The 23,755-nt window shown below is 41.8% G+C and overlaps 4 protein-coding genes and 1 long non-coding RNA gene across 11 annotated transcripts; 2 read left to right on the top strand and 3 right to left on the bottom strand.

The window, feature by feature from the left end:
* Positions 1 to 281: 281 nt before the first annotated feature.
* Positions 282 to 6,488, bottom strand: LOC147322691 (TIMELESS-interacting protein-like). 3 transcript variants are annotated; one of them, XM_086307198.1, is made up of 4 exons: positions 4,727 to 6,488; positions 2,394 to 2,541; positions 1,845 to 1,935; positions 282 to 424 (listed from the first exon to the last, which is right to left on the bottom strand). In XM_086307198.1, the coding sequence occupies exons 1-4, from the start codon at positions 4,793 to 4,795 to the stop codon at positions 415 to 417; spliced, it is 318 nt and encodes a 105-aa protein (XP_086163324.1). In that variant the 5' UTR covers positions 4,796 to 6,488; the 3' UTR covers positions 282 to 414. The 3 variants fall into 3 exon arrangements, with proteins under 3 accessions (XP_086163324.1, XP_086163325.1, XP_086163327.1); XM_086307199.1 differs by lacking the exon at positions 4,727 to 6,488 and adding an exon at positions 3,708 to 4,670; XM_086307201.1 differs by lacking the exon at positions 4,727 to 6,488 and adding an exon at positions 3,647 to 4,670.
* Positions 5,029 to 6,640, top strand: LOC147322692 (uncharacterized). Its single transcript, XM_086307194.1, has 3 exons — positions 5,029 to 5,077; positions 5,185 to 5,297; positions 6,219 to 6,640. Exons 1-3 carry the CDS (start codon positions 5,029 to 5,031, stop codon positions 6,420 to 6,422), a joined length of 366 nt encoding a protein of 121 aa, XP_086163320.1. The 3' UTR covers positions 6,423 to 6,640.
* A 257-nt stretch (positions 6,641 to 6,897) lies between these two features.
* On the top strand, positions 6,898 to 14,976 carry LOC147322693 (uncharacterized). Of its 5 annotated transcripts, none has more exons than XR_015131119.1 (4): positions 6,898 to 7,040; positions 11,229 to 11,440; positions 14,187 to 14,343; positions 14,479 to 14,976. It is a non-coding gene; the product is annotated as an uncharacterized LOC147322693 (long non-coding RNA). The 5 variants fall into 5 exon arrangements; XR_015131122.1 differs by lacking the exon at positions 6,898 to 7,040 and adding an exon at positions 7,796 to 8,012; XR_015131120.1 differs by lacking the exon at positions 6,898 to 7,040 and adding an exon at positions 8,057 to 8,075.
* LOC147322694 (serine/threonine-protein kinase pim-1-like) lies at positions 7,211 to 12,978 on the bottom strand. The gene is made up of 9 exons (XM_086307082.1): positions 12,839 to 12,978; positions 12,185 to 12,427; positions 11,898 to 12,050; positions 11,682 to 11,776; positions 11,497 to 11,544; positions 11,175 to 11,393; positions 9,979 to 10,159; positions 9,722 to 9,892; positions 7,211 to 9,632 (listed from the first exon to the last, which is right to left on the bottom strand). Exons 1-9 carry the CDS (start codon positions 12,897 to 12,899, stop codon positions 9,541 to 9,543), a joined length of 1,263 nt encoding a protein of 420 aa, XP_086163208.1. The 5' UTR covers positions 12,900 to 12,978; the 3' UTR covers positions 7,211 to 9,540.
* Positions 12,901 to 16,857, bottom strand: LOC147322695 (leukocyte elastase inhibitor-like). Its single transcript, XM_086307119.1, has 5 exons — positions 16,723 to 16,857; positions 16,265 to 16,342; positions 16,030 to 16,119; positions 15,778 to 15,958; positions 12,901 to 15,650 (listed from the first exon to the last, which is right to left on the bottom strand). Exons 2-5 carry the CDS (start codon positions 16,319 to 16,321, stop codon positions 15,424 to 15,426), a joined length of 555 nt encoding a protein of 184 aa, XP_086163245.1. The 5' UTR covers positions 16,322 to 16,342; positions 16,723 to 16,857; the 3' UTR covers positions 12,901 to 15,423.
* Between the last annotated feature and the right edge of the window lie 6,898 nt (positions 16,858 to 23,755).

Here is a 23,755-nt window from a genome sequence, read left to right on the forward strand (position 1 = left end):
GAGTTCATATGAGTGTGGGGGCAGATGAGCAAACACTTTTGGCAATATACTGTACATTCAATGTTTTGCTTTTTGTATTTTCATATAAAGTTAATACACCAATGAAGCTAGATGATCCTTATGAACCTTCGCTGGATGTTTTGTAGCAGAATCATTAATTATTTCTGTTATATTGTGTCCCAGCTGTATGATACATTTTTGCCATTCTTACCAATTTGCTGCTGGCGTGCGCGCCTCTTTTCCAGGGCCCGCTGTCTGTTCAGCTCAATACGTTTCTGCTGCTCTTCGGTCAGAGAGGGAGTAGGTGGGGGAGCGAGGGCTTCGGCAATCTGCCCTTGGGGAGCATTAATAAAACTCTCTCTGCTGAACAGATCAGGATCCCCAAATGTTTCCAGTTCACGTTGTACCTCTTCGTCACCAGCACCTGAACACAATTTCAAGCAGTGCTGATAATTAAGTCCTGTGGAATATGGCAAGTATTTCCTATGTGCACCTGCAGGTGTGAATCCACCGTAGGGCTGTTCGATACAACGATATATACAAAAACGTCTATTTCATTTTACGCTATCGTTTGTTTCGTGGTGTCGCAAAATAAACTGTTTACGGCAATATTTCTTCATGGTTCTGATGTCACTGTAGTAAAGTTCTCTCTTTCTCTTATATATAACCACACTACGGACGGACAAGCGCCTGTTTTTATGCGTTGTCGTTAGCAACAACGACGGTAAAACCATCGCGTGTCCGCTTGTTTATGTTCCACTGAAGCCCATCCCAGCAGCCAGGTCGCCAGCCTGTCACAGGGCCAACACAGACAGACCCTCTGAATGGAAATGTCAGTGCCTTCAGATGTACCATGTTCAGAAGGCAGTAGCTTGTTGGGGGGGGGTAGGGTGTTTGGTTTTCAGGGTGCCCACAACCTTTCTTTTCCTACCTGTTTGTACATAAGGCAGTATAATGAGAAATAGTCAAATTTCTCCATCTAAAAATAAAAAATAAAAAATTGCTATATATATATATATATTTATAGCAAAGTTGCAATTAATTTGAATATTTTATCAAATGAAAATCTATGTTTTTCTTTAATACAGCTTGCAAGTTTTATCCTAAGTATAATCGACGTTCTTACTTAAAAGCTTATTTAACATCCTTTGATTTAGTATAACTTAGTTCTGTCCAGGAACATTGTGAACAGAACAGTAACAGAGGAGTGCCACTGGAACACCCACTGGGAGACTACTGGGAACGAGCCTGACTTATGGTTGGCAATACTAACCAGGTTCACACTATAGGTGTACAGAGACTGGAAACATCTTTCTCACACACATCCAGGGATGTCTCCAACGCTCTGACAATTTTCAGTCTGGGAATTTTGCCCATCCAAATGATGAAAACAACAATGGTATTAGAGTCTTTCTTCTTTAAATGACTGGCAGAGTGAAGCTGCACCATCATCACACAGATGCAGTCATTTGTACCCGCCGCTAAAGCGTAAGAAGACGCTGCAGTACTCTGCGAAACGACAGGTGTCGCCACTCAGATAATATCACATCACTTTTTTTGTGCAAAGTTCTTTCCACAAACTTACGTTTTCAAACATTTGCAACAACTCTGTGTGTCAGTGTGTCTCTGAGCCTCTGTGCACGATTATTAGTGAAACGGTGATAAAAACCAGTGCAGTCACAGACTCGTGTTCAACCTGGCTGCAACACTGACAGTCTGCACACGTCAATCAATGATTTTGGCCTCCTTGTGTCCCAGCTCACACAAGATGACATCAAATTCCTATTTAAATGCGCATTTTAATGCATTTCAACCCTCTGTCGTGATATAAATGTCTTTGCTACCTGTGGGAGTCCAGCTTGGGTTGGGGTCTCTTCACGCCTCTCCTTTTAGCAGTAGGGACATCAGCCAGCTGTGATACCTCACCTTCATCTCCTGCATTGAAAACACATGACAACAGGATGTGTTTCTAACTCATTCTGTTGGCAGCGTGGCAAACTTCAAGCTTATCTTTAAATCCAGACAAATTATAGACTGGAGGTTACAGAAGAAATGTGCTGGTTTGAACAGTATCTGATAGGTTTCATTTGCTCACGCAAACAAAAACATGTGTGTTGTTATTGTTAGAAACATCCAGTCTCAGAGAGATGCTGAAAAACCAGTTCATGCATTTGTTAATTCTAGGCTGAACTAACAAATTCATTATTATCAAGCTGTTCCAAAAAGCTTTGTGGAAGGACTATGAGAGGTTGTATTTCTCCCACATTAGCCTTTTTTCCTGAATCTTATTTTTCTATGATTCTTCATTAAACCATGAATTTAAAATACAAAGTTCTGAATCATCACATCTTAAAGACCTCATAGTAATCCTGTAAGAGCACAGCAGCATCTACCATCTGCAAAAGGGTCTCCTTCCTCCTGGCCTCCCCGGCCTGGGGAGTGTGGTGGTGGGAGTGGGGGGAAAGCTTCATCCTCTATGCCGTCATAGTCAGGAATGTCCTGCGGGCTATTTTCCTGTGGGTCAACCATGGTGAGTCGGTCCTGGAGACAAAGTAAAAGACGTGTGAGCCCCAGTCGTCAACAGCATCAGCATTAAGTTACATGAATTTAACTGCAAGTTGAAAAAATGACATTTATTTCTGTAAGAGTAATTCTTTACTGTGTTACAACATCAACATGAAAACCTAAAAAAAACTGGCATTTACTTTTTTCTTTTTTTACATCAACAGGAGGAGCTGTACAGACACTCATCCCACCTGGAATTATACCCCAAATTCAGAAATGTACTATTATGATACATTAATGGTCCATTATGTTTGTTTCACAGTTATATACATAATACAATTTATAGATTTGTATATATTTACATTCTATCAGGGATGAACTGGTTGTGAACCTTTGGGCTGATAATGACATTTAAAAGTTACAATTTGGATGAATTATTACTGCGATACTTCTTTTGGACTCTGTAGTACCACAGAAATATCATTAAAGTAACAGGTTTGTTTTAAAGTCTTTCAGCTGTTCCGTAAGCATCATCGTCATCATCATTTATATAGCACTTTAAAAACACACCTGGCAGACCGAAGTGCTGCACAATACAAATGTAGTAATAAAATAGCAAAAAACAAACATAGCAATAAAGTAAACTCTTGAGCCAAAATGATGTGACACAACTAGGGCTGCCACAAACGATTATTTTGATAGTCGACTAGTCACCGATTATTTATGCGATTAGTCGACTAATCAGATCATCATCCACTGGACGTAAAACTACAGCTTATTGCACCATGCAGCATATGCTCTTATATAACTATCATTAGCTTATAGCTTTAAGCTTTTAAGGTGCTAACTAAAAATAAAGACAAGATGATAGTTTATTCAATTTTAATGAAATTTGCAGATTGTTTCGGTGAAGTTTAATAAACTCCTTGCTATCTAAAATATAACAGGACAACGGAGTATATTCTCCAGCATCTCACACTTCTGATAATCAGCTGTCTGCTTGACGTTTATTCAGCTGTGTAAAAACTATAACTTTAATCTCAGACAAACCGATTTACTCAGGAACAAATAAAATACTAAAAAAAAAAAAAGCCAAACAACAACATTTTTAATTTATCTAAGTGACTCATATATATTTAACCTGAGTAGCGAAAGACGGCGGTGGGTTTGAAAACAATTTGCCTGGAGTCCGGTGTTCTCACCGTGCTAGTGACCTAGCCCCCGGCTAGCTATCGAGCTAGTGGGTAACAGACGACTCTGAAAACGTCGGAGCGCTTTTGAAAATATGTGGTGTCCTGATAAACTGAGCCGATATTTGAGGTTTACACAGCTACATTCTCGGCTGAAAATATGTTAAACGTTTATTTTGTGACCCAGAAAGAATAATAAGAGTAATATTAAAACTAACTAGCTGCCGCCATTGTTGGAAACTGAGCTGGGCCGCGCTATGAATTCTGGGACACAGCTGCTGCTTCTTCTTCTTCTTCTTCTTCGGGGTTTAACGGCAGCTGGCATCCTTGTACATGCAGTGCTGCCATCTTCTGTTTCAGTCCGTTATTACACTCTTAAATCCTGCTACTTATTCCTGCGTCTTTTGGGATCTTACAAAGCTTCAAACGACGCGTCGACTATTAAATCAGTCGTCGACGATTTTGATAGTCGACGTAATCGTGACTAGTCGACAAATCGTGGCAGCCCTAGACACAACACAGACACAAAAGGAAATCTTCTACATTGTTTTGCTGTTCACACAAGTTCTAATGCTACCCTTTGTTTCTGGAAGGAGACGATTTTCTGTCCAGTATTAAAGTTCAAAGAACAGGGTATCCGTCTCCAGTGGGCTGCTAAACAAGTTTACCAGAAAAATCAGACCCACGGTCATGTTGTGTCACTTTGAGTGATTAGTCAGCAGCAATAACAGGGAATGACAAACTGACAGACTTTGGATATAAAACAAACAATTTAAACATTTAGAAGTTAAACATCTTCTCGGATTCCTTTTGCTGCACATGTCTATGTATGTATTTGCTGTACAGTGTCATTTGTTTGGAACATTAATCTTGATGTATACATAAACATTTGATTTGAAAAACGTGTTTAAAAATGAACACTGACACAATTAAACACAACACTGGTGCACGGTGACTGCAAACAGAAGCAGCTGCTTGTATCCTCCTGTGGATACAAACCAGCAAGAACTCATCAGATCTCTGTCACTTACCATTAATGAAGTTTGGCTTTTATTAATAAACAGAGAGCACGGATATCTATGGAAGAAATATAGTATCATCAGAATTCAAGTATTTTTAGACATTGAATTTATGACACTGAATTTTTATCCTCCAAATTTCCCTGCAAAAATATTCACCTGCAAAAATTCACCTGAAAAAAATTCACCTGAAAAAAATTCACCTGCAAAAATTCAACTGCAAAAGTGATGAACTTTAATGACCCAAGCCAGAGCAATCAGCACCAGATCGAGTCGAGTGGCTCTCAGCCAATTAAATTACGCTGTTTGATCACATGACACCGTTAGCCAGCAGCGTGTCTCCTAAAAGAGAGCTGTTTAAAGGTGAGTGATTAAGTTTTTCTCCTAAATAGAGATCATTACAGAACGCCTAGTCCTACTTAAAATCCCATTTATTATTATTATTTTTTTTATCATCTACTCGAACTAAGGAAAACGTTTGACTAACTCAAAGACAATTTCCACGCCTCCCCTGCCTGACTGCAGAGGCAGTTTTGAATTTAGGAGCGCCAAGATGGCAGCGGCAAACCCTGGCGGCTCTCCGGTGAGTATATATATATATTTTTTTATCTTCAAGTTTGTCTTTTGAAACCTTAATTTTATTTAAATCCGTTGCTCACGTATAAAGTACACAGACGGGGTCTTTGCTCAACTCGTCTGAGGCGTGTCTCACTAAGCGCTACATGCTAGCATCCTGCTAACCGAGCTACCCTTTACATGCTGTGCTTTAGAAAATAGGATACTCGTTAAAAATACTCCGCAGATATTGATTGATAGATAGACGAACACTGCAAATATAATGTTGGAAACGAGAACGGCCTTTAGTGAAGGGGTAAAATACACCATGAATAAAGCCATAGAGTGAATGGCTGCCATGGTTGCAGAACAGCCTGATTTAATGACAAGAATGGGGAAGAGTGAGGTGAAGTGAACCACAGCCACAAAACACGGTCAGACAAGGCGGCAAAAGGGCAGTGATCTGTCCGTCAGTATGAAGTTGGTGTGTGCTTTGGTGAACAAAAACTCCAGACTGGTAGCAGGAAGATGGGAGACTCGTGTTTCACTGGAATAGTGGTGAATTAAAACATCCTTTGTTGGGGACATTTCGGTGTAAATGCATCCATACAGGCAAGACAGAGGCAGACCAGACAGTGAAGAAAACAAGGCAAACATTAGAAATATAAAAACGGAAATATAGGATGAGTCGGGGATGAGTTCCTGCCCCAAGTGGAGGAGTTCAAGTATCTCGGGGTCTTGTTCGCGAGTGATGGGAGAAGGGAGCCGGAGATCGACAGACGGATTGGGGCTGCAGCTGCAGTAATGCGGACGCTGCACCGGTCCGTCGTGGTGAAGAGGGAGCTGAGTGTAAAAGCGAAGCTCTCAATTTACCGGTCGATCTACGTCCCTACCCTCACCTATGGCCTTTACATGACTAACGTCCCCTCTTCTCCCTACCTCACATTAGCCCCCATCTTTCTTCCAGGTGGAAAAGACCCGTCACCTTCTGGGAGTGGCGGCTCCCGTGGGAACAGCTCCCACCACCAAGTCCCTGAGTGAGTCTCTGTCCCCCAGCGTGAGCTCCAGCACTCTGTCCACGTCCACCTCCGCCTCCTCGCAGATCTCCAGCACCACCTTTGAAAGCGTGAGAAGGAGCTGGCCACCAAGGTGAGAAAAACGTGGGCTTAGTGGGCGTTCTTGTTGCTGCCTTCTTCCTTCTCTGCTCGGTCTTGTTCCTGTTGTGTTGTAGTGCCTGCGCCTTCTGACACACACCTTCAATACTGAATACAAGCAGCTGGTGAACAGCATCAGTGACTGCAAGGTGAGAAATAATACAAAGAAATAAAAAAATAGCCTTTCTGTGTCACATCAGGGAGTTCCTATATTGACGTCTACCTCATCCTGCTGTTGTTTCACTTCAGCTTTCTCTCATCTCACCGATCGGACGTGATCCATCCGTGACGAACTTCAGCAGTGCCACCCTCACCCCTTCCTCTACCTGCCCCTCTCTGTCGGACTCGCGCTGTGGCTCCATGGGCCAGAAGTAAACATATTTTTAGGAACATTGACCTCGATCTGCAAACGGTTATTGACAGGTTATCTATTTGATTCTAACTTGGTGTGATTTGTGTTAAAGGACCCCTGAGAACAGCTCACGTGCCTCCAGTCCCTCCTGCTCAGACTGTGAAAACTTCCCGATGGTTCCCACTCTGGAGACCTCCTACCTTGCGCGGGCTGCAAAGAACGAGTTCCTGAACTTGGTGCCTGATATTGAAGAAATGCGACCAGGGTGAGTAATGCCATATTAACCCAAATACTGTCACTATGACATGTGTCTCACAGACCAAATGTAAGTCGACACTCATGTTCTCTAGTTCAAGCGGAAATGATGTGGATCGATTCAAATTCCTGAGCCTGGATGATTTCAGCTGGAAACAAACCAACTCTGCTTCTTCCTCAGATAATTCAATTCAATTTTATTTATATAGCGCCAAATCACAACAAAAGTCGCCTCAAGGCGCTTCATAGATACAGAGAAAAACCCAACAATCATATGACCCCCTATGAGCAAGCACTTTGGCGACAGTGGGAAGGAAAAACTCCCTTTTAACAGGAAGAAACCTCCAGCAGAACCAGGCTCAGGGAGGGGCGGGACCATCTTCTGCGACCGGTTGGGGTGAGAGAAGGAAGATGGGATAAAGACATGCTGTGGAAGAGAGACAGAGGTTAATAACAGATATGATTCAATGCAGAGAGGTCTATTAATACATAGTGAGTGAGAAAGGTGACTGGAAAGGAAAAACTCAATGCATCATGGGAATCCCCGGCAGCCTACGTCTATTGCAGCATAACTAAGGGAGGATTCAGGGTCACCTGGTCCAGCCCTAACTATATGCTTTAGCAAAAAGGAAAGTTTTAAGCCTAATCTTAAAAGTAGAGATAGTGTCTGTCTCCTGAATCCAAACTGGAAGCTGGTTCCACAGAAGAGGGGCCTGAAAACTGAAGGCTCTCCCTCCCATTCTACTTTTAAATACTCTAGGAACAACAAGTAGGCCTGCAGAGCGAGAGCGAAGTGCTCTAATAGGGTGATATGGTACTACAAGGTCATTAAGATAAGATGGGGCCTGATTATTTAAGACCTTGTATGTGAGGAGCAGGATTTTGAATTCAATTCTGGATTTAACAGGAGAAATCTGCTCTCTCTTTCTAGTCCCTGTCAGGACTCTTGCTGCAGCATTTTGGATTAGCTGAAGGCTTTTCAGTGAGTTTTTTGGACATCCTGATAATAATGAATTACAGTCGTCCAGCCTGGAAGTAATAAATGGTAAATGCCCTGTATTTATATAGCGCTTTACTAGTCCCTAAGGACCCCAAAGCGCTTTACATATCCAGTCATCCACCCATTCACACACACATTCACACAATAAATGCATGAACTAGTTTTTCAGCGTCACTCTGAGACAGGATATTTCTAATTTTAGAGATGTTGCGCAAATGGAAGAACGCAGTCTTACATATTTGTTTAATATGTGCGTTGAAGGACATGTCCTGGTCAAAAATGACTCCAAGGTTCCTCACAGCGTTACTGGAAGCCAAGGTAATGCCATCCAGAGTAAGAATCTGGTTAGATACCATATTTCTAAACTTTTCAGGGACGAGTACAATAACCTCAGTTTGATCTGAATTAAGAAGCAGAAAGTTAGCGGCCATCCAGGTCTTTAAGTCTTTAAGACATTCCTGCAGTGTAACTCATTGGTGTGTGTTATCTGGCTTCATGGACAGATAGAGCTGGGTGTCATCTGCATAGCAGTGAAAATTTATGCTATGTCTTCTAATGATGCTGCCTAGGGGAAACATGTATAATGTAAACAGAATTGGTCCTAGCACTGAACCCTGTGGAACTCCATAATTAACCTCAGTGTGTGAAGAGGACTCTCCATTTACATGCACAAATTGGAGTCTATTAGATAGATATGTCACAAACCAAACTGTACACTGGTAAACTGTTACAATAAAAAAAAGACCGTAATTTTCTTTACTCTTCTTTATTTATGTAACTTTTGTTTTCACTGGCAATTTAGTATTAGGTTAGGACAAAAAACAAATTAGGAAGGTTAAAGACAGAACATTACTAGATTGTGGTTTTAATTAAAATGTAGCCTTTGACAATGCTGAACACATGAGAAGCTACTTTAAGGCATATCACCCAATTTGTAATATTGCTAAACATTTCTTAAGGCAGACGAGTCATGCTGGCTGGGTCAGTGTCATTTTTGTTGTAATTGATGTCTGGTTTGTTCTGTTCCCTAGTGATGGGTAGGGATGGGTACCAGTATCCGGTGTTCTGACATAATCCTTGAAATAGTAATAACACAGTATCCTCAGCAAAGATGAATTAAACAAGTTTTATTTTAATGGAAGTTTACTTCAAGTCTTCAGATTTTTACTGTCTTTTATTTGATTACTTTAAAGTATATGATTACATTAGAGTAATTAAATAAAGACAGTTTTGATGGAGCTCCTGAGCCAGCCCAAGCTCTCTATGAAGACGAGGAAAAACTCCCCTGGGGGGGCCAGACTGACGGGAAGAAACCTCGGGAAAGCCCATTCAAAGAGAGATCCCCTTTCCTGGGATGGCTGGGGGGGGTTACAGGAATTCCAAAACACTGAAATTTAAAGTGGGCCAATTAAAAAAAATTATTTCCTGAAAAAAAGAAAGGTAATTCATACATCACACATAAATGATAACGTCTGAATTGTGTGTGTTTGTGTGTGTGTGTGTGATAGGCTTATCTCAGCCAAGTGTGATGCTGTAGCTCCTCCAGCGTCGGCCGCGTCTCCGGGACTTTGGTTAAACACGCGTCCAAGAAATCCCGGCAGTCTGGAAAGAAAGGAAAGAGAAAAAACATGAAGATGATAGTTCCAGTGGTCCAAGCCATCAGTCAGTCTTGAAGTGTGACGTTTTCTTACTTTTGGACAGATGTCTTTTGAATTTCAGGCGCTTTTTGAGGAAGCTCGTGGTGTTAAAGTCCCCGGCATGAAGCGCTTCGTACAGAACCACTCCCATTTGCCATACCGTGGTGGGTCCACACCTGTAGCAACTGCGCCCGTACCACTCGGGAGGGGAGTAAATTTCTGTACCTAATAAACAGACACAATTGCAATTTCTTCTAAAACAAAAGGCGAAAATTGTGACATCTGTGAAGAGCAAGAGCAGAATATGTTACCATAGAAGACGCGGTACTGCGACTGCTCCTTAACAAAGCAGCTCAGTCCAAAGTCGATGATACGAACACGCGGTACATCTGAGCCGGTCTCAATTAGAATGTTCTCACTCTTGATGTCCCGGTGAAAGATGTGTTTATCCTCCAGGTGCTTCGCAGCATCAACCAGCTGCTTCAGAATGACCTGGAAATAGAGCAGGGCGATATGACCAAAAATATTTATCACGATATACATTTGAAAAGTTGTGATAACGATATAACTGACGATATAACTGACACTAGACAAAATACTTTACAACGCCACAACTTTATTAGTGCAAAAAACCCCATAAATGTATTTTCACTTAAACAAGCAGCTGTTTTTTTATGTGCATTAAAGTTATATAAAAATGTAACAGTGCAAATGCAAATTCCTCGCTGACAGTTTAACCAAAAGGCATTTCCAGTGGAAATTGGCCGACATATCCTCAGCATAACCATGTAAAATATCCACAAAGCTTAAAAAGAGGTTATACACACACAATACGGTAATATCACGTTGAGGTGCAGTACGTATCACTCCGCGAGGCGCCTGCCTACGATAGCCGTAATGCTCCGACAATCCATCGAGCGGTGCGGCTTTGTAGCTTAGCAAAGTCGCCGTGTACATAAAATCGTTTTGAGGTCAGTAAACACAACCAGAATTCATACATAAGGCACACGGGATTATAAGGGGCACTGTCGAGTTTCAGAAAAATCAAAGGATTGATTTTAAGTGTGCCGTATTTTCCAAACAACACGGTAATAACGGCGGCCCGCTAGCATGCGCTACCAAAAATCGTGCTTTGTTGTGTATCTGACGGACGAAAGCTAAACCAGTTCCACACCACTAAAGTTGCAGCATTTTTACAAACCAGTTCTGGTTCATCCGTTTCATTCAACGATCCACTTTTGCTCTTCTCTTTCTGCGTCACCGCCATCTGCGTATGTAAACATAGGCACTGCGCATGCGCGTTTTACCTATTCTAGCGCGATATTTCATTTTCCTATCGTTGCCCAAAATTACACCGGTATTACCGTGAATGGTATGATATAGCCCAGCCCTACCTGGAAACGATGAAAAAGACAATAATCAATCAATGGGTTAATGTTTCTCTAATACTCTGTGCTTTGATTGAATGATGTACAGTCTAAGACTCTTCTAAGGCAAGTCAACTTGCCTTGGCCTTGTCCTCTGGCAAAAATCCTCCATTTTCTTCTATGTATTTATCCAGGTCCACAGCGGGGACAGGTCTCTCCATCACCAGGATCAGCTCTCTGCCAAAGTCAAACCACTCCAACAGAGACACTGGGGCTGATGTTTCCACTGATCCATCTGCTTCAGCTGCAAGCTTCAGCATGATGGCAACTTCCACTGACACATTCTTCCCGTTATCATCCTGAAATATTTCAACAAAGTGGATGATGAGGCACAGACGTTCCACAGGTGAACGCTGCATGCAATCCACTAATGTAAAAACAATTCAAGTCTTGCACATTTACCTTCACTTTGCAGTACACTTTCCCCTTTGGGATGTGTTTGATGGCCACCTAAAAGACACAGGGCATTGATGAGCATTTCCTCAGTATGACATCATTAAAGGTGTAAAACAGCATACATCTCAGCTTACGATATTATCCCTTATCTGCATTACTGCCTGTCTTACTACCACCATCTGAACACTTACTGGTAAATGATCCTTTATGCGGTAGCCAGCAAACACTGCTCCACAGCCTCCTTCTCCAAGCCGGTGCTCCTCCACGTATCTTGCTTGGAAGTCACCTAAACAGACAAACACAAATTGGGTTTTACTACAGCTGTCACACAAATTACTCTCTGCTGTACCCTAAATGTTCATTTTGCTCTTCACCTGAATATAAAAGCTAAGCTGCTTGCTACTTACGTTTCTGTTCAGCCACTGACTTTTTGGCAACGGTTTTGGTTTTGTCCTGGTCCACGTTCTTTTTCTTAGGTGGGTCCCTGGTGTCTCCCGCAGCTTTCCTTTTGCCAGCCTTTTTGTTTTTACTGCAGCTCTCTGAAATCTCTATGCTGCAGTCTGCAGATGTGGAAAACACCAAAAGCACATCAGCTTATTAGATAATAGACACAAATATCTCCCAAACACTAATATCTTCAAACTAGCAACCAGATGTACACTTAATCTACCCCTCACTCAACTAATTAGCCTACCTTTACCAGTGTCCAACCAGGAAGATGCCTGCCCCTTGTCACCGCTCACATGCTCAAGAAGTTTACGCTTTTTTGCTGTATTGGTTGTCCCCGCTTCATCTTGTTGGACCTTTCGCTTGACTCCCCCGACCACATGAGCATCTGAGCTGGTGGAAGGACCAGCCTGCTCAGTGACCCTCCTTCTTTTTATGGGGGTCGTTTTTTCAGGACTGGCCTTTCTTTTAGCCATCCTGCTCTTACAATCTATAAACAACAACAACACATTAGTGAAAAAGAGCGCTCGACATCAGGACTAGAAGGATTTTGATGTCATTGAATTTTAAATTAGTATTGCTTACAATATAATAACAAGTTTATCCTTTTGATAAAAAACACACCAACACGAGTGGACCATACTAGGTCTACTAAGTCTAGATACTGATGACACTTGTTGCTCTGTTTTCACTGCTCAGTCCAAGAATAAACTTGTCACATTATTTTACCAAAAGACAAAGTGCCCCAGTAACCTTTCTTTGATTAGACATGTTGCACTCAGGTTAGTTTCAATCAAAACCAGGATTTAAATCCTCTAAAAATGAATCATTTTATACACAGAGCCTCAACATTGTTAGAAATGTACATTCTGTTATTTAGGGGATTTTATTTTTTACTTACTTTGATCTCCTGGATCTTTCTTATCTGCCTCAGTCGTAACTTTTCTTGTTTCCTTTTTCATCTTAATTTTTAAAATAGAAAATGTCACCTTAATGAGTGAATAGTCCTTCAAATGTCTGGATGCTTGACTTTTCTAACTAAGCTGTATAAGTCAGTTCTGTAAGTGAGCTTTAAAAGTAAACTCCGGAGTCTATGGCAACACAACATTAGAACCTTGCCTTTTAGTGACATCACTAAAAGGCAGTGTCCCAAGTAGTTTAAAGAAAAACACTCTGGCATTTCATATAATTCAGTAATTTCACATTAAACTTTCTTTCATTATCCTTTCATTATTTGTTTAAAGACTTGATGTGTGGATGCTACTATGAAGACTTCTAGTTGAGCAAACACTAATAAACACTGACTAGTTTATCTGAGATAAAATATAACACTTTTTTATTAAGTCAGTGTTAACTCTGTTTTTTTCTGTTAGGATCATTCAATAGTATCAGAAGAGAAAAGAAAAGTATGTTTTGTTTTGTTTTTTTTCTTCAAGATCTGTTCACATGTACTTAGCAAGAGTGAGTACACAGCGTTAAAAAATGGTACTTAGTGTAGTGAGGAAGGCGAAAAGCAAAGAGAGCATATGAAGGTAATATTGAAGAAGGCGCAGTTTTGAAGTGGTGAAAGGCAAAGGCATGAGTGCAAGCGTAATAAAAGGTAATAGGAGAGATGTCGAGCAGGCGGAGGACTTGGCTGGAGCAGGAAAAGGCAAAAGGGGAAACGCGAGTGCACGTCTGAAACTTCTTCACTGTCAGTGAATCCTAATTCTTAAGACTAACTAAGAAGAATAAATCTATGTATGAATGTCGTTTTGAGCACATCTCCTCTTTCTACTGATCAATTCTTCCACCTAGTGGATAGATGATAGTATTGCAGCTTGTCTCGTCACCTGTTGTGTGTTTTGTGTGCTCCAGAACCTGCGTCCTGTTGGAGTACTGTACGTAAAACACACAAACACTGGAGTGAACACAGCTGCTGAACATCTCTATATTCATAACTTCTTCCTGTTATCTCATATCTGTCTCCCTTCATCTATGTAGGAACGGTGTACAGATGTATGATTATGTCACTCCTGCTCCTCCACCTAACACCTCCACTCCAAACTAAGTTTGCTCTGCTGCTTTGGTTCACTGATCTGCAAGTATCTGTCATTTGTTTGCAGATGTCTGCAGGAATTATTGTAATGATCCATTAATGGTGCCTGATTTCATTCAGTTTTACAGCTTGTCTCGTGTTTTTGAACTGCTTCCCTCACAGTTGTACACAGTGCTAACATGTGCTCTTACTCTGTGTTTTATTCCTGAAGAAAAAGAAAGTGCCCAGCCCAGCAGGATGAAGATGGGCCATACGTCAAGAAGCCTCCAAATGCCTTCATGCTCTATCTCAAAGAGCAGAGGCCAAAGGTCATTGCTGAACTCAACATCCCTGGAAATGCAGCCGTAAATGCAGTGGTGGGACAGAGAGTAAGTGTGTAACTCTGCATACATTTATGCATCTGTTAATGTTGTCTGCTCATGTTTTTGCATGTGTCCCAGCTGTCCTGTAGTTATGTGTAGTAGCAGTGCTCACAGTGTGTTCTTATGATCTTCTGTCCACAGTGGAAGTCGCTTTCAAACGACCAGAAAGCCAGATATTTCAAGCAGGCTGAAACAGAAAGACAGAATCATGCCAAAGAGCATCCAGCCTGGTCGACCAAAGAAAACTATGTATGTCCAACAATAATTTCATTATAGACGATTGGACTGATTTCAATTGAATTAAACTGTTACTCCTGTTATTTCAACATCTGTCTTTGTGTAAATAAATGAAAAAACAAACAAAAGATGCTTCTGTCATAAGTTACAGCAGGATGAAACAACCTTCATGTAGTTCTTGTTTTTAACACTGCAAACCTTCTTTAGTTCTTTTGTTTCCTTTCATATTCAGCACACATCTGTCAGTGTCCACTAACTGTCAGGGAAAAGCCAGATAAAAACACTGTGGGGTCTTTTGGGACACGTGCTCGTTGGGTTTACTCATAGATATCAGAAATGATCTGTTCTGTATTCAAAGGATACACGAAGGACGTTTGTATTAAATGCAATATAGCGACTGATCATATGCTGCTTTCTTTGGGGGCTTTTCACCACCATGTTACACAAATCCAGTTTCTAACTGAAAAGAAAATCCTTCACCATTTTCTAATCAAATTCCCTGGTTTCCCATGTCAGAGATGTCATGGCTGAAAGGATCATCGCATATTGAGCTCAAAGCTAAACTCTTGTGTAGGGCCTCTTTCCATGTTGTACCATTCATTTTAAAAAGTCCTGGTAACAAGAGACAGAGGTGACTTGATGTATTACAGTTACTTCCCAATTTACAGAAATGATGTGACTTCTGACATTTTCCTAGCAGGAAATGTGCTACTGTGGGACACTGACAGCAAGGCACGTTTTGTTTTAATAACTTTTCTTTACTTCATTTGTATGAACTAGGTTTACCTTACAAAATCTTATACTGTATATAATGTTTTATGTTTAATTCATGTCAATGTCAGCTCGTGTTTACTCGGGTGAGCAGTACCGGCCCACAAAGAGAATGCTCTTGGTGGGTTTATGTCGGATGAAGAAGATGAAGGGATGGTCGGCAACAAACTCAGCGGGAATCGTTATAGAGCGGACTTCCATGTCAACCCCAGTGGCAGCAGCAGCCTCAGCTCCTTCTTCATTTACATCCACGAAAGCCTTGTGGACAACTTTGGACACTATCAGGTCATTTGCTGGAGACATTCCTAGTAGATGAAGAGCCCAGAAATCAGTTGTGTTTTATTCTTTAACAGATGATGTTTTGCAGTTTTTGTGCTCTCAATATAACTGTATAATTGATTCAGTGTGTCTCATTGGTGCAATATTTCTCACCAGAGAAGTCTCTCTTGTAGATGTCAAAAGCGTTCTCCATTCCCATGTTGGTCAGGATTTTCTCCAAGTCATACTTCTCCTCCATCTTAAATCGAGGGAGCTTGACATCAACCTCGTTGGGGCTCATCATGTCTGGGCGAGTCCAGTCCACAAAGTTCTGATAGGTCAGCTCCTTCTCCAGCTGTGTGGATACAGTGTCACTAGCTTGTCTGATTGAAACTGGACATTAAAGTACTGGTAAGTGCATCTTACCTTTTCCAAGCCTGTGGTATCATCTTCTATGTCATTAGGCAGGAATATGAGCATGCTGAGGTCATTTCCTTTATACGGCATCTCAAGAATCTGTCCAGAAACATTGTTTTTATTTATTACTCCATCAAAGATGATCTGACTTCCTAATCTAGAAATTTAGGCTGATATTTGTAAAAGACAAGTTTTAGATCATGCTGGTGAAATCCTGTAATAAGCTGAAAGTGATGGATGTTACCTTGCAGTTGGCCTCAGGAATGGTCGCAAAAGGAAATTTACTTTTCTGCTGCATCATCTTCACCGGCTTAGTGTCGTTCTGAAAAATAGGGGAGACAAGAGAAATGTTTTTTGTGTTTAGTCTCAAAATGATCTCAAAAAGTTCTGTCATGGTTTTATTCCAGCCATTGAGTGGATTTGGATGTAGAGCACACGTCACAACACAATTTGTTCTTGTTAGCCGAAGTTTGTGTTGTGCTGTTGTTTGAGATTTATTTGAGAACTTATTGGATATTACATGAATAATAAACTGCATTGCATAACTGCATAAAGTTGGAAAGTGATCGTCCTAAAAGCACGATTTTATCCCCTCAGAGCTCCAGGCTTTATGTTCTCATTCAGCAAAGTCCACAGCTCGTTTGTAGTATGACAGATCAAAGTATAACTGCACCATCCTATGCTGCCTTTCTGCACTGTTACCTTGTTCAGTCGAAAATGCACATCAGCAGTCTTCTCCTCCTTAAACTGCGTGTTCCAGCTGCCCTTGAAGTAAATGGCATTCACGAGAACCAGCTTCGTCAGGCTACCCACTGCATCCTGGCTTAGCAAGTCCTTGATTTTATCTGGTAAAAAGAATTTATGAAAACTATTAACTATTACCAAAGATGCACTAGTTACTGTACAACATCTTCAGCTATAAAATCAGAAAACAGGGCAACAGCAAGATGGTTTTTATTTTAAAAAAAGGTGAAAAAGCTTTATGATCAGTATAACAGGGAACAAAAAACAAAAATTCAAGCGTAGGCTTGAAGCCACTGAGGTGGTTGTTAGCGGGGGTGACGCGATGCTTCTGGTATGCATGAATTAATTAAACAGTCCAATAACTCCAGCAGTACTTATCTTGTCCTTTTTGGTCTTTGTTCCAAACATTTTAAGATAAAAGCGCAGCGGTCACAAACGTTTTGCCTTCTTATGATTAACAACACACCTGACGCTGATTACGTGCGTCCACCTTAAATACCTTACATAAACCTACCATACAGGAACTTAAAAAGGTGGAATCCTCAGTGGTGCTTGGTGCCACACCCTCAGGGACTTTAATGTTATATAAAAACACTGACAGCTCAATATCTGCCTCAGTCACTCTCCCCGATCCAGCTGAGTCACCAATAGGAAAAATCTGCTTTTCACAGGAACTTGGTAACAGCAATAAGAGAATACGTAGTTTATTCCAAGAAGATATCGTCTCTCTCCCATATATAACATCTTATTGGAACCGATATGTTCCAGATATCAAGTGGAAGACAGTCTGGATGGTCCCCCATAAATATTTGATTGTAAATAAGGTGAAAGAAGTCTCATTTAAAATTCTACATAAATGTTATCCAGCCAGTCACTACATGGTCAAATTTAAAAGGGACATAAATACTAATTGTACTTTCTGTGGGGATCATCCAGAAACTGTGACGCATCTTTTTTGGTACTGTTCTTTTACACAGAGATTCTGGAAGGAATTTAGCAGGTTTGTTATTGTCCATATTTTAAGGGAGTTTTCTTTACGATGGGAAAATGTTTTATTCTGTTTGTTTAAGTTCCCCAAGAAGTATGAGAAATGTTTTTTATGATGAATTTGTTCATACTTTTAGCTACATTTTTTATCCATAAATGTAAGTTTACTAACAAAACACCATATTTCTGTCATTATTTTAAGGATGTGGAAATGTACATACAATCAATATCAGACTCCACCAACACAAAGGCTCTCAAAACAATACATGTATGTGTATTCTTATAATTGTTACCTTTTTCTTTTACTCTTGGCTTTTTGTGTTCATGTTCTGTTGTTTTGTATACTTCATCTGTTCGTATGTTGTATACTCATTGTTTATTAAATAAAGTTTAAAAAAAAGAAACTTAAAAAGGTTACCTCTAGCGGCAACATGAGGTATCAACCCAAAAATGGCTCCTACAAAAATAATGGGATTAAGATTGTCTCATTTCCAGCAGGTGGCACCACAGTCCTATAACCCTCATAGAAAGTCCTTGTATCCTATTATTATAGATGGTAGATTTATAAATGGCCTGTATTTGTATCGCGCTTTTATAAAAACAATGAATGAATTTCCTGCTGCACTTAAGATAATATAAAGATATAGAATCAATAGCAGCCAATCCTAAATGGGCCTGAAAAATAAAAATATGTTAAAGACACAAGTGATCAAAGTAGAAGTACCCATCACATAATATAATAAGAATAGAAGAATTGGCCTGCTATTTACAGCAACATACTGCTGTGATGGTTTTATTAATAGCATGAAACCAAACAGTAAAACCCAGAGATAGTGCTGCTTAATACTGAATAGAAATTAGACTGGAAGAACTGGAAACAGAAAATAATGTGGACGGTGGACAATCCGGTAATAATGTCTCAACTGAACACAACACAACTGATCCCCAAGGATTTACAGTGGAGATCATTTAAAGTTACATTATGCTTACCTTGTGTCTGCTTCTCCACCCAGCTGTTGATGTGGACCCTGGCCTCCTCTGCATTTCCTTTGAAGTCCACAGACTCGAGCTCAGCGTTGTAATGCTTTTTGGTGCCTTTTAAAAATTCCTGGAATTGTGAAAATAAGTCACTCGAAACAGATTCAACAAACTACGGAGACTTCAATCAAGTTCAGTCACTGTGTTAAAACATTTTCAGTCCTTTGGATGCAGTTGAAGCTTGAACTAACCAGTCAGCCTTTGTCTAATAAAAGATTAAAGCAAATAGCTTGTTGGATGCCAATTTAAGTAGCCAGCATAGAAAAATACACAGATTGTGGGTAAGCTGGTTTGTAACGTTTCGGTTCAGATGGCAGCAGTTTTTGCTGACAAATGTAAGTTTTAGTATTTCTAAGTATTAATAAATTACTGTTTTACTTCTTTATATATTTCTTTATACTATTTGCAAATATTTTAAAAGTTTAATCTGCTGTGATGACTGGAACACAAAGGAGAGAAATGGTGCCTTGTCTCTTGTTATGAACTGTAAATAGCTAAGTGCTTAGAGCAGCTGGTCCTAGCACACTTCAAATCCTGTCTCCCCCCCACCCTGGACCCCCACCAATTTGCATACCGCCAGAACAGGAGCACAGAGGATGCAGTCTCCATCGCACTGCACTCTGTCCTCTCACACCTGGACAACAACAACACCTACGCCAGAATGCTGTTTATAGACTTCAGTTCAGCATTCAATACAATCCACCCCTCACAACTCATCAGGAAACTGACAGACCTGGGCATCAGTTCCCTCATCTGCAAATGGTTACTGGACTTCCTGACCAACCGCCCCCAACATGTCCGGCTGGATAACCGCTGCTCATCTACCATCACAATGAACACCGGTGTACCACAAGGTTGTGTGATGAGCCCTTTCCTCTACTCCCTCTTCACCCACGACTGCAGACCTGCTGATGGTTCCAACACCATCATTAAGTTTGCAGATGACACCACGGTGATTGGCCTCATCAGTGACAACGATGAGGCCGCCTACAGGGAGGAGGTGGATCGTCTGGCTGAGTGGTGCGACACAAACAACCTGCTGCTTAACACCGAGAAGACCAAGGAGCTCATCGTGGACTACAGGAGGAATGCTGACCCACATCCACCCATCCACATTAAGGGGACGGCTGTGGAGCGTGTGAGCAGCTTCAAGTTCCTGGGAGTCCACATCTCCGAGGATCTCACCTGGACGACCAACTGCTCCAAGCTGGTCAAGAAGGCTCACCAGCGCCTCTTCTTCTTGAGGACTCTGAGGAAGAACCACCTGTCCTCAGACATCCTGGTGAACTTCTATCGCTGCACCATCGAGAGCATCCTGACCAACTGTATAACAGTCTGGTACGGGAACTGCTCTGCCTCGGACCGGAAGGCGTTGCAGAGGGTCGTGAAAACTGCCCAGCGCATCGCCGGAGCACCACTTCCTGCCATAAAGGACATCTACAGGAAGCGGTGTCTGAAAAGGGCTGGGAAAATCATCAAAGACCCCAGTCACCCATCACATGGACTCTTCACCCTCCTGCCCTCTGGGAGGCGCCACAGGAGCCTCCGGACTAAGACCACCAGGTACCGGAACAGCTACTTCCCCACAGCTGTCAGACTCCTGAACTCTGCCTCCTGACATCTGACCCACGTTAAACTCATGCACTGAACATACACACCCCCACAATGGACAACTGTACCCTCAAACACACAATAATAACATGGAGTGAACCACCACTCACAACCACTAGCACTTTATATACCCTCTGTAGAAACTATCTACACCCTCACTTATCTTAACTGCACTACTGTATAGCTCTGTGTAAATAATCATTCTGTACATTCAATAATCTTTAATCCTACAACTGTTTACAACTTGCATAGTTGCCGGGGATTCCCATGATGCATTGAGTTTTTCCTTTCCAGTCACCTTTCTCACTCACTATGCATTAATAGACCTCTCTGCATTGAATCATATCTGTTATTAACCTCTGTCTCTCTTCCACAGCATGTCTTTATCCTGTTTTCCTTCTCTCACCCCAACTGGTCGCAGCAGATGGTCCCGCCCCTCCCTGAGCCTGGTTCTGCTGGAGGTTTCTTCCTGTTAAAGGGGAGTTTTTACTTCCCACTGTCGCCAAAGTGCTTGCTCATAGGGGGTCATATGATTGTTGGGTTTTTCTCTGTATCTATGAAGCGCCTTGAGGTGACTTTTGTTGTGATTTGGCGCTATATAAATAAAATTGAATTGAATTGAATTATCTGAAGAAGAAGCAGAGTTGGTTTGTTTCCAGCTGAAATCATCCAGGCTCAGGAATTTGAATCGATCCACATCATTTCTGCTTGAACTAGAGAACATGAGTGTCGACTTACATTTGGTCTGTGAGACACATGTCATAGTGACAGTATTTGGGTTAATATGGCATTACTCACCCTGGTCGCATTTCTTCAATATCAGGCACCAAGTTCAGGAACTCGTTCTTTTGCAGCCCGCGCAAGGTAGGAGGTCTCCAGAGTGGGAACCATCGGGAAGTTTTCACAGTCTGAGCAGGAGGGACTGGAGGCACGTGAGCTGTTCTCAGGGGTCCTTTAACACAAATCACACCAAGTTAGAATCAAATAGATAACCTGTCAATAACCGTTTGCAGATCGAGGTCAATGTTCCTAAAAATATGTTTACTTCTGGCCCATGGAGCCACAGCGCGAGTCCGAGAGAGAGGGGCAGGTAGAGGAAGGGGTGAGGGTGGCACTGCTGAAGCTCGTCACGGATGGATCACGTCCGAAGTGAAACAACAGCAGGATGAGGTAGACGTCAATATAGGAACTCCCTGATGTGACACAGAAAGGCTATTTTTTTATTTCTTTGTATTATTTCTCACCTTGCAGTCACTGATGCTGTTCACCAGCTGCTTGTATTCAGTATTGAAGGTGTGTGTCAGAAGGCGCAGGCACTACAACACAACAGGAACAAGACCGATCAGCTCCGAGCAGAGAAGGAAGAAGGCAGCAACAAGAACGCCCACTAAGCCCACGTTTTTCTCACCTTGGTGGCCAGCTCCTTCTCACGCTTTCAAAGGTGGTGCTGGAGATCTGCGAGGAGACGGAGGTGGATGTGGACAGAGTGCCGGAGCTCACGCTGGGGGACAGAGACTCACTCAGGGACTTGGTGGTGGGAGCTGTTCCCACGGGAGCCGCCTCTCCCAGAAGGTGACGGGTCTTTTCCACCTGGACGAAAGATGGGGGCGAATGTGAGGTGGGGAGAAGAGGGGAGGTTAGTCATGTAAAGTCTGTACTCTAAGAAAAAACTTTTTAGAATAGCACTTTGGTCTTTGAGCTGAAAAGTCATTTTTCCCTCTACGATATTAAACAGATTTATTTCTTTATGAATCTTTTAAGGCCCCACCTCCTGCAGCTGCTCCATCTTCTCCAGCTCCCACTGGTGCTCTAGGATGAGGCTATCTCCTCTGGGCCTCCAGCCGGCCAGGTTCTCCTCTCCACGCACATAAGCCACTGATGTGTCCAGGACCTTCCTCCTCCTCCTCTGCATCCCTGCTCAGGACATGAGCCCTCATTAGGATGAAGCTCTCCACAGAATTATGATAAAACAGCTGCCGTTCTTTAAACATGTTTCATGGCCGCTCACCTGGGCTTCCAGTGTCAGACATCTTACACAAGCTCAGCTCGTAGATCCCAGTCACTCGGTTGTTATAATGAAGCAGAAGTTTTGAACAAGGAAACTTTGTAACGAAATGCCAACGACCGCCTGTCTGTTTTCAGGGCTGTATTTGAAGCCATGCTCCAATCAGGCAAAGTTTTAAGTGTTGCACATTTCGATGGGTTTCTTTCAGCTGACATAGTTTCCATTTGGGTCATGTGGTGTTAGATACCCCAGCGTGTGGTCATAGGGTGAAGAGCCCGGACGATTAGTGGGATTTTAGGTGTGGTGTAAAAATGACGCTGCAACTTTAAAAACGTTGTTGCTTTAAGGATTAACGTACAACCATACTTGGGCTGAGTTTGACACTGGTTCTCTTCAGTAATTAAAATAGCTTTAACACATGATAAGATCAAATGTCAGCTACACTGTGACAGTCGAGGGGCCACACTCAGATATATTTATTCGCTTGTTCTCTTTGTGTGATAAGAGTTTCCATCTGAATTTAACCCCTGTGTGGGGCTGATCTTTCATTTCATTTTATTTCAAGCTCAGATTCTTTGCCTTTGGCACATTTTCTGTGACGAGACTTCAAACCATTCCCACCGTCCTTATTAATCAACATGGTGAAGTGATTCTTCGCAAGGTGATGGGATAGGAAGAGTTTCAGAAAATGAGGCCTTTTGTCTTTATTGGAGAGGTCAGTGCAGACAGGACGGATGGGGGGAAGGCGAGGGGGGAATGACACACAGGAAACGGTGTTGGTCAGACCCAAAGACAGGCGTGGGCAGTGAGGACTCTCACCTTCAGACTCACTGTCTAATCAGTCTGACAGTGAGTCTGAAGACAGAGCAACCCAACACACGTTACTATGTTCATCATCATCATCATTGTTTATTTATATAGCACTTTAAAAACACACAAGGCTGACCAAACTGCTGAACAATAGAAACATAATAGATACCATAAGAATAATAAATACGATACAATAATAAACATAGCGAAAAACAATAAAATACAAGTCAGTCAACCACTGAGTCAAAAGCCAGTGAATAAAAATGCTTTTTCAATCTGGATTTAAAAACCAGCACTGATGTCGATTGCCTAATGTGAAGAGGAAGATTATTCCAAAGCTTAGGAGCCACGATAGAGAACGCTCGGTCTCCTCTCAGTTTCAGCCGTGATTTGGGGACTGAGAGCAACAGCTGCTCAGCTGACCGGAGCGAACGAGTGGGGACATAGGGCTTCAGCAGGTGCCAGACCATTTAAAGATTTAAAAACCAATAAAAGAACTTGAAAATGAATCCTAAATTCAATTGGAAGCCAGTGCAGGGA

This window comes from Aulonocara sp. 'chitande type north' Nkhata Bay, linkage group LG9 (assembly GCF_057382095.1).
Source record: "Aulonocara sp. 'chitande type north' Nkhata Bay isolate Kocher_YH1m ecotype deep benthic linkage group LG9, A_spYH_male_GT1.1, whole genome shotgun sequence".
In the NCBI taxonomy this organism is placed as follows: domain Eukaryota; kingdom Metazoa; phylum Chordata; class Actinopteri; order Cichliformes; family Cichlidae; genus Aulonocara; species Aulonocara sp. 'chitande type north' Nkhata Bay.

Bases quoted from the DNA above. Each gene is read 5' to 3' on its own strand.
- LOC147322691 (XM_086307198.1), bottom strand. From the start codon at position 4,795: ATGATACTATATTTCTTCCATAGATATCCGTGCTCTCTGTTTATTAAT. The intron at 2,542-4,726 runs GTAAGTGACAGA...CTTTGTCTCCAG, and splicing joins AAAGCCAAACTTCATTAATG to GACCGACTCACCATGGTTGA. The intron at 1,936-2,393 runs GTAGATGCTGCT...TTTTCAATGCAG, and splicing joins AGGAGACCCTTTTGCAGATG to GAGATGAAGGTGAGGTATCA.
- LOC147322692 (XM_086307194.1), top strand. From the start codon at position 5,029: ATGACACCGTTAGCCAGCAGCGTGTCTCCTAAAAGAGAGCTGTTTAAA. The intron at 5,078-5,184 runs GTGAGTGATTAA...ACTCGAACTAAG, and splicing joins TAAAAGAGAGCTGTTTAAAG to GAAAACGTTTGACTAACTCA. The intron at 5,298-6,218 runs GTGAGTATATAT...ACCTCACATTAG, and splicing joins CAAACCCTGGCGGCTCTCCG to CCCCCATCTTTCTTCCAGGT.
- LOC147322694 (XM_086307082.1), bottom strand. From the start codon at position 12,899: ATGAAAAAGGAAACAAGAAAAGTTACGACTGAGGCAGATAAGAAAGAT. The intron at 12,051-12,184 runs GTAGGCTAATTA...CCACATCTGCAG, and splicing joins CTGGTTGGACACTGGTAAAG to ACTGCAGCATAGAGATTTCA. The intron at 9,893-9,978 runs GTAACATATTCT...TCTGTTTATTAG, and splicing joins GCAGTACCGCGTCTTCTATG to GTACAGAAATTTACTCCCCT.
- LOC147322695 (XM_086307119.1), bottom strand. From the start codon at position 16,321: ATGATGCAGCAGAAAAGTAAATTTCCTTTTGCGACCATTCCTGAGGCC. The intron at 16,120-16,264 runs GTAACATCCATC...GTTTCTGGACAG, and splicing joins TTCCTGAGGCCAACTGCAAG to ATTCTTGAGATGCCGTATAA. The intron at 15,959-16,029 runs GTAAGATGCACT...GTATCCACACAG, and splicing joins ATACCACAGGCTTGGAAAAG to CTGGAGAAGGAGCTGACCTA.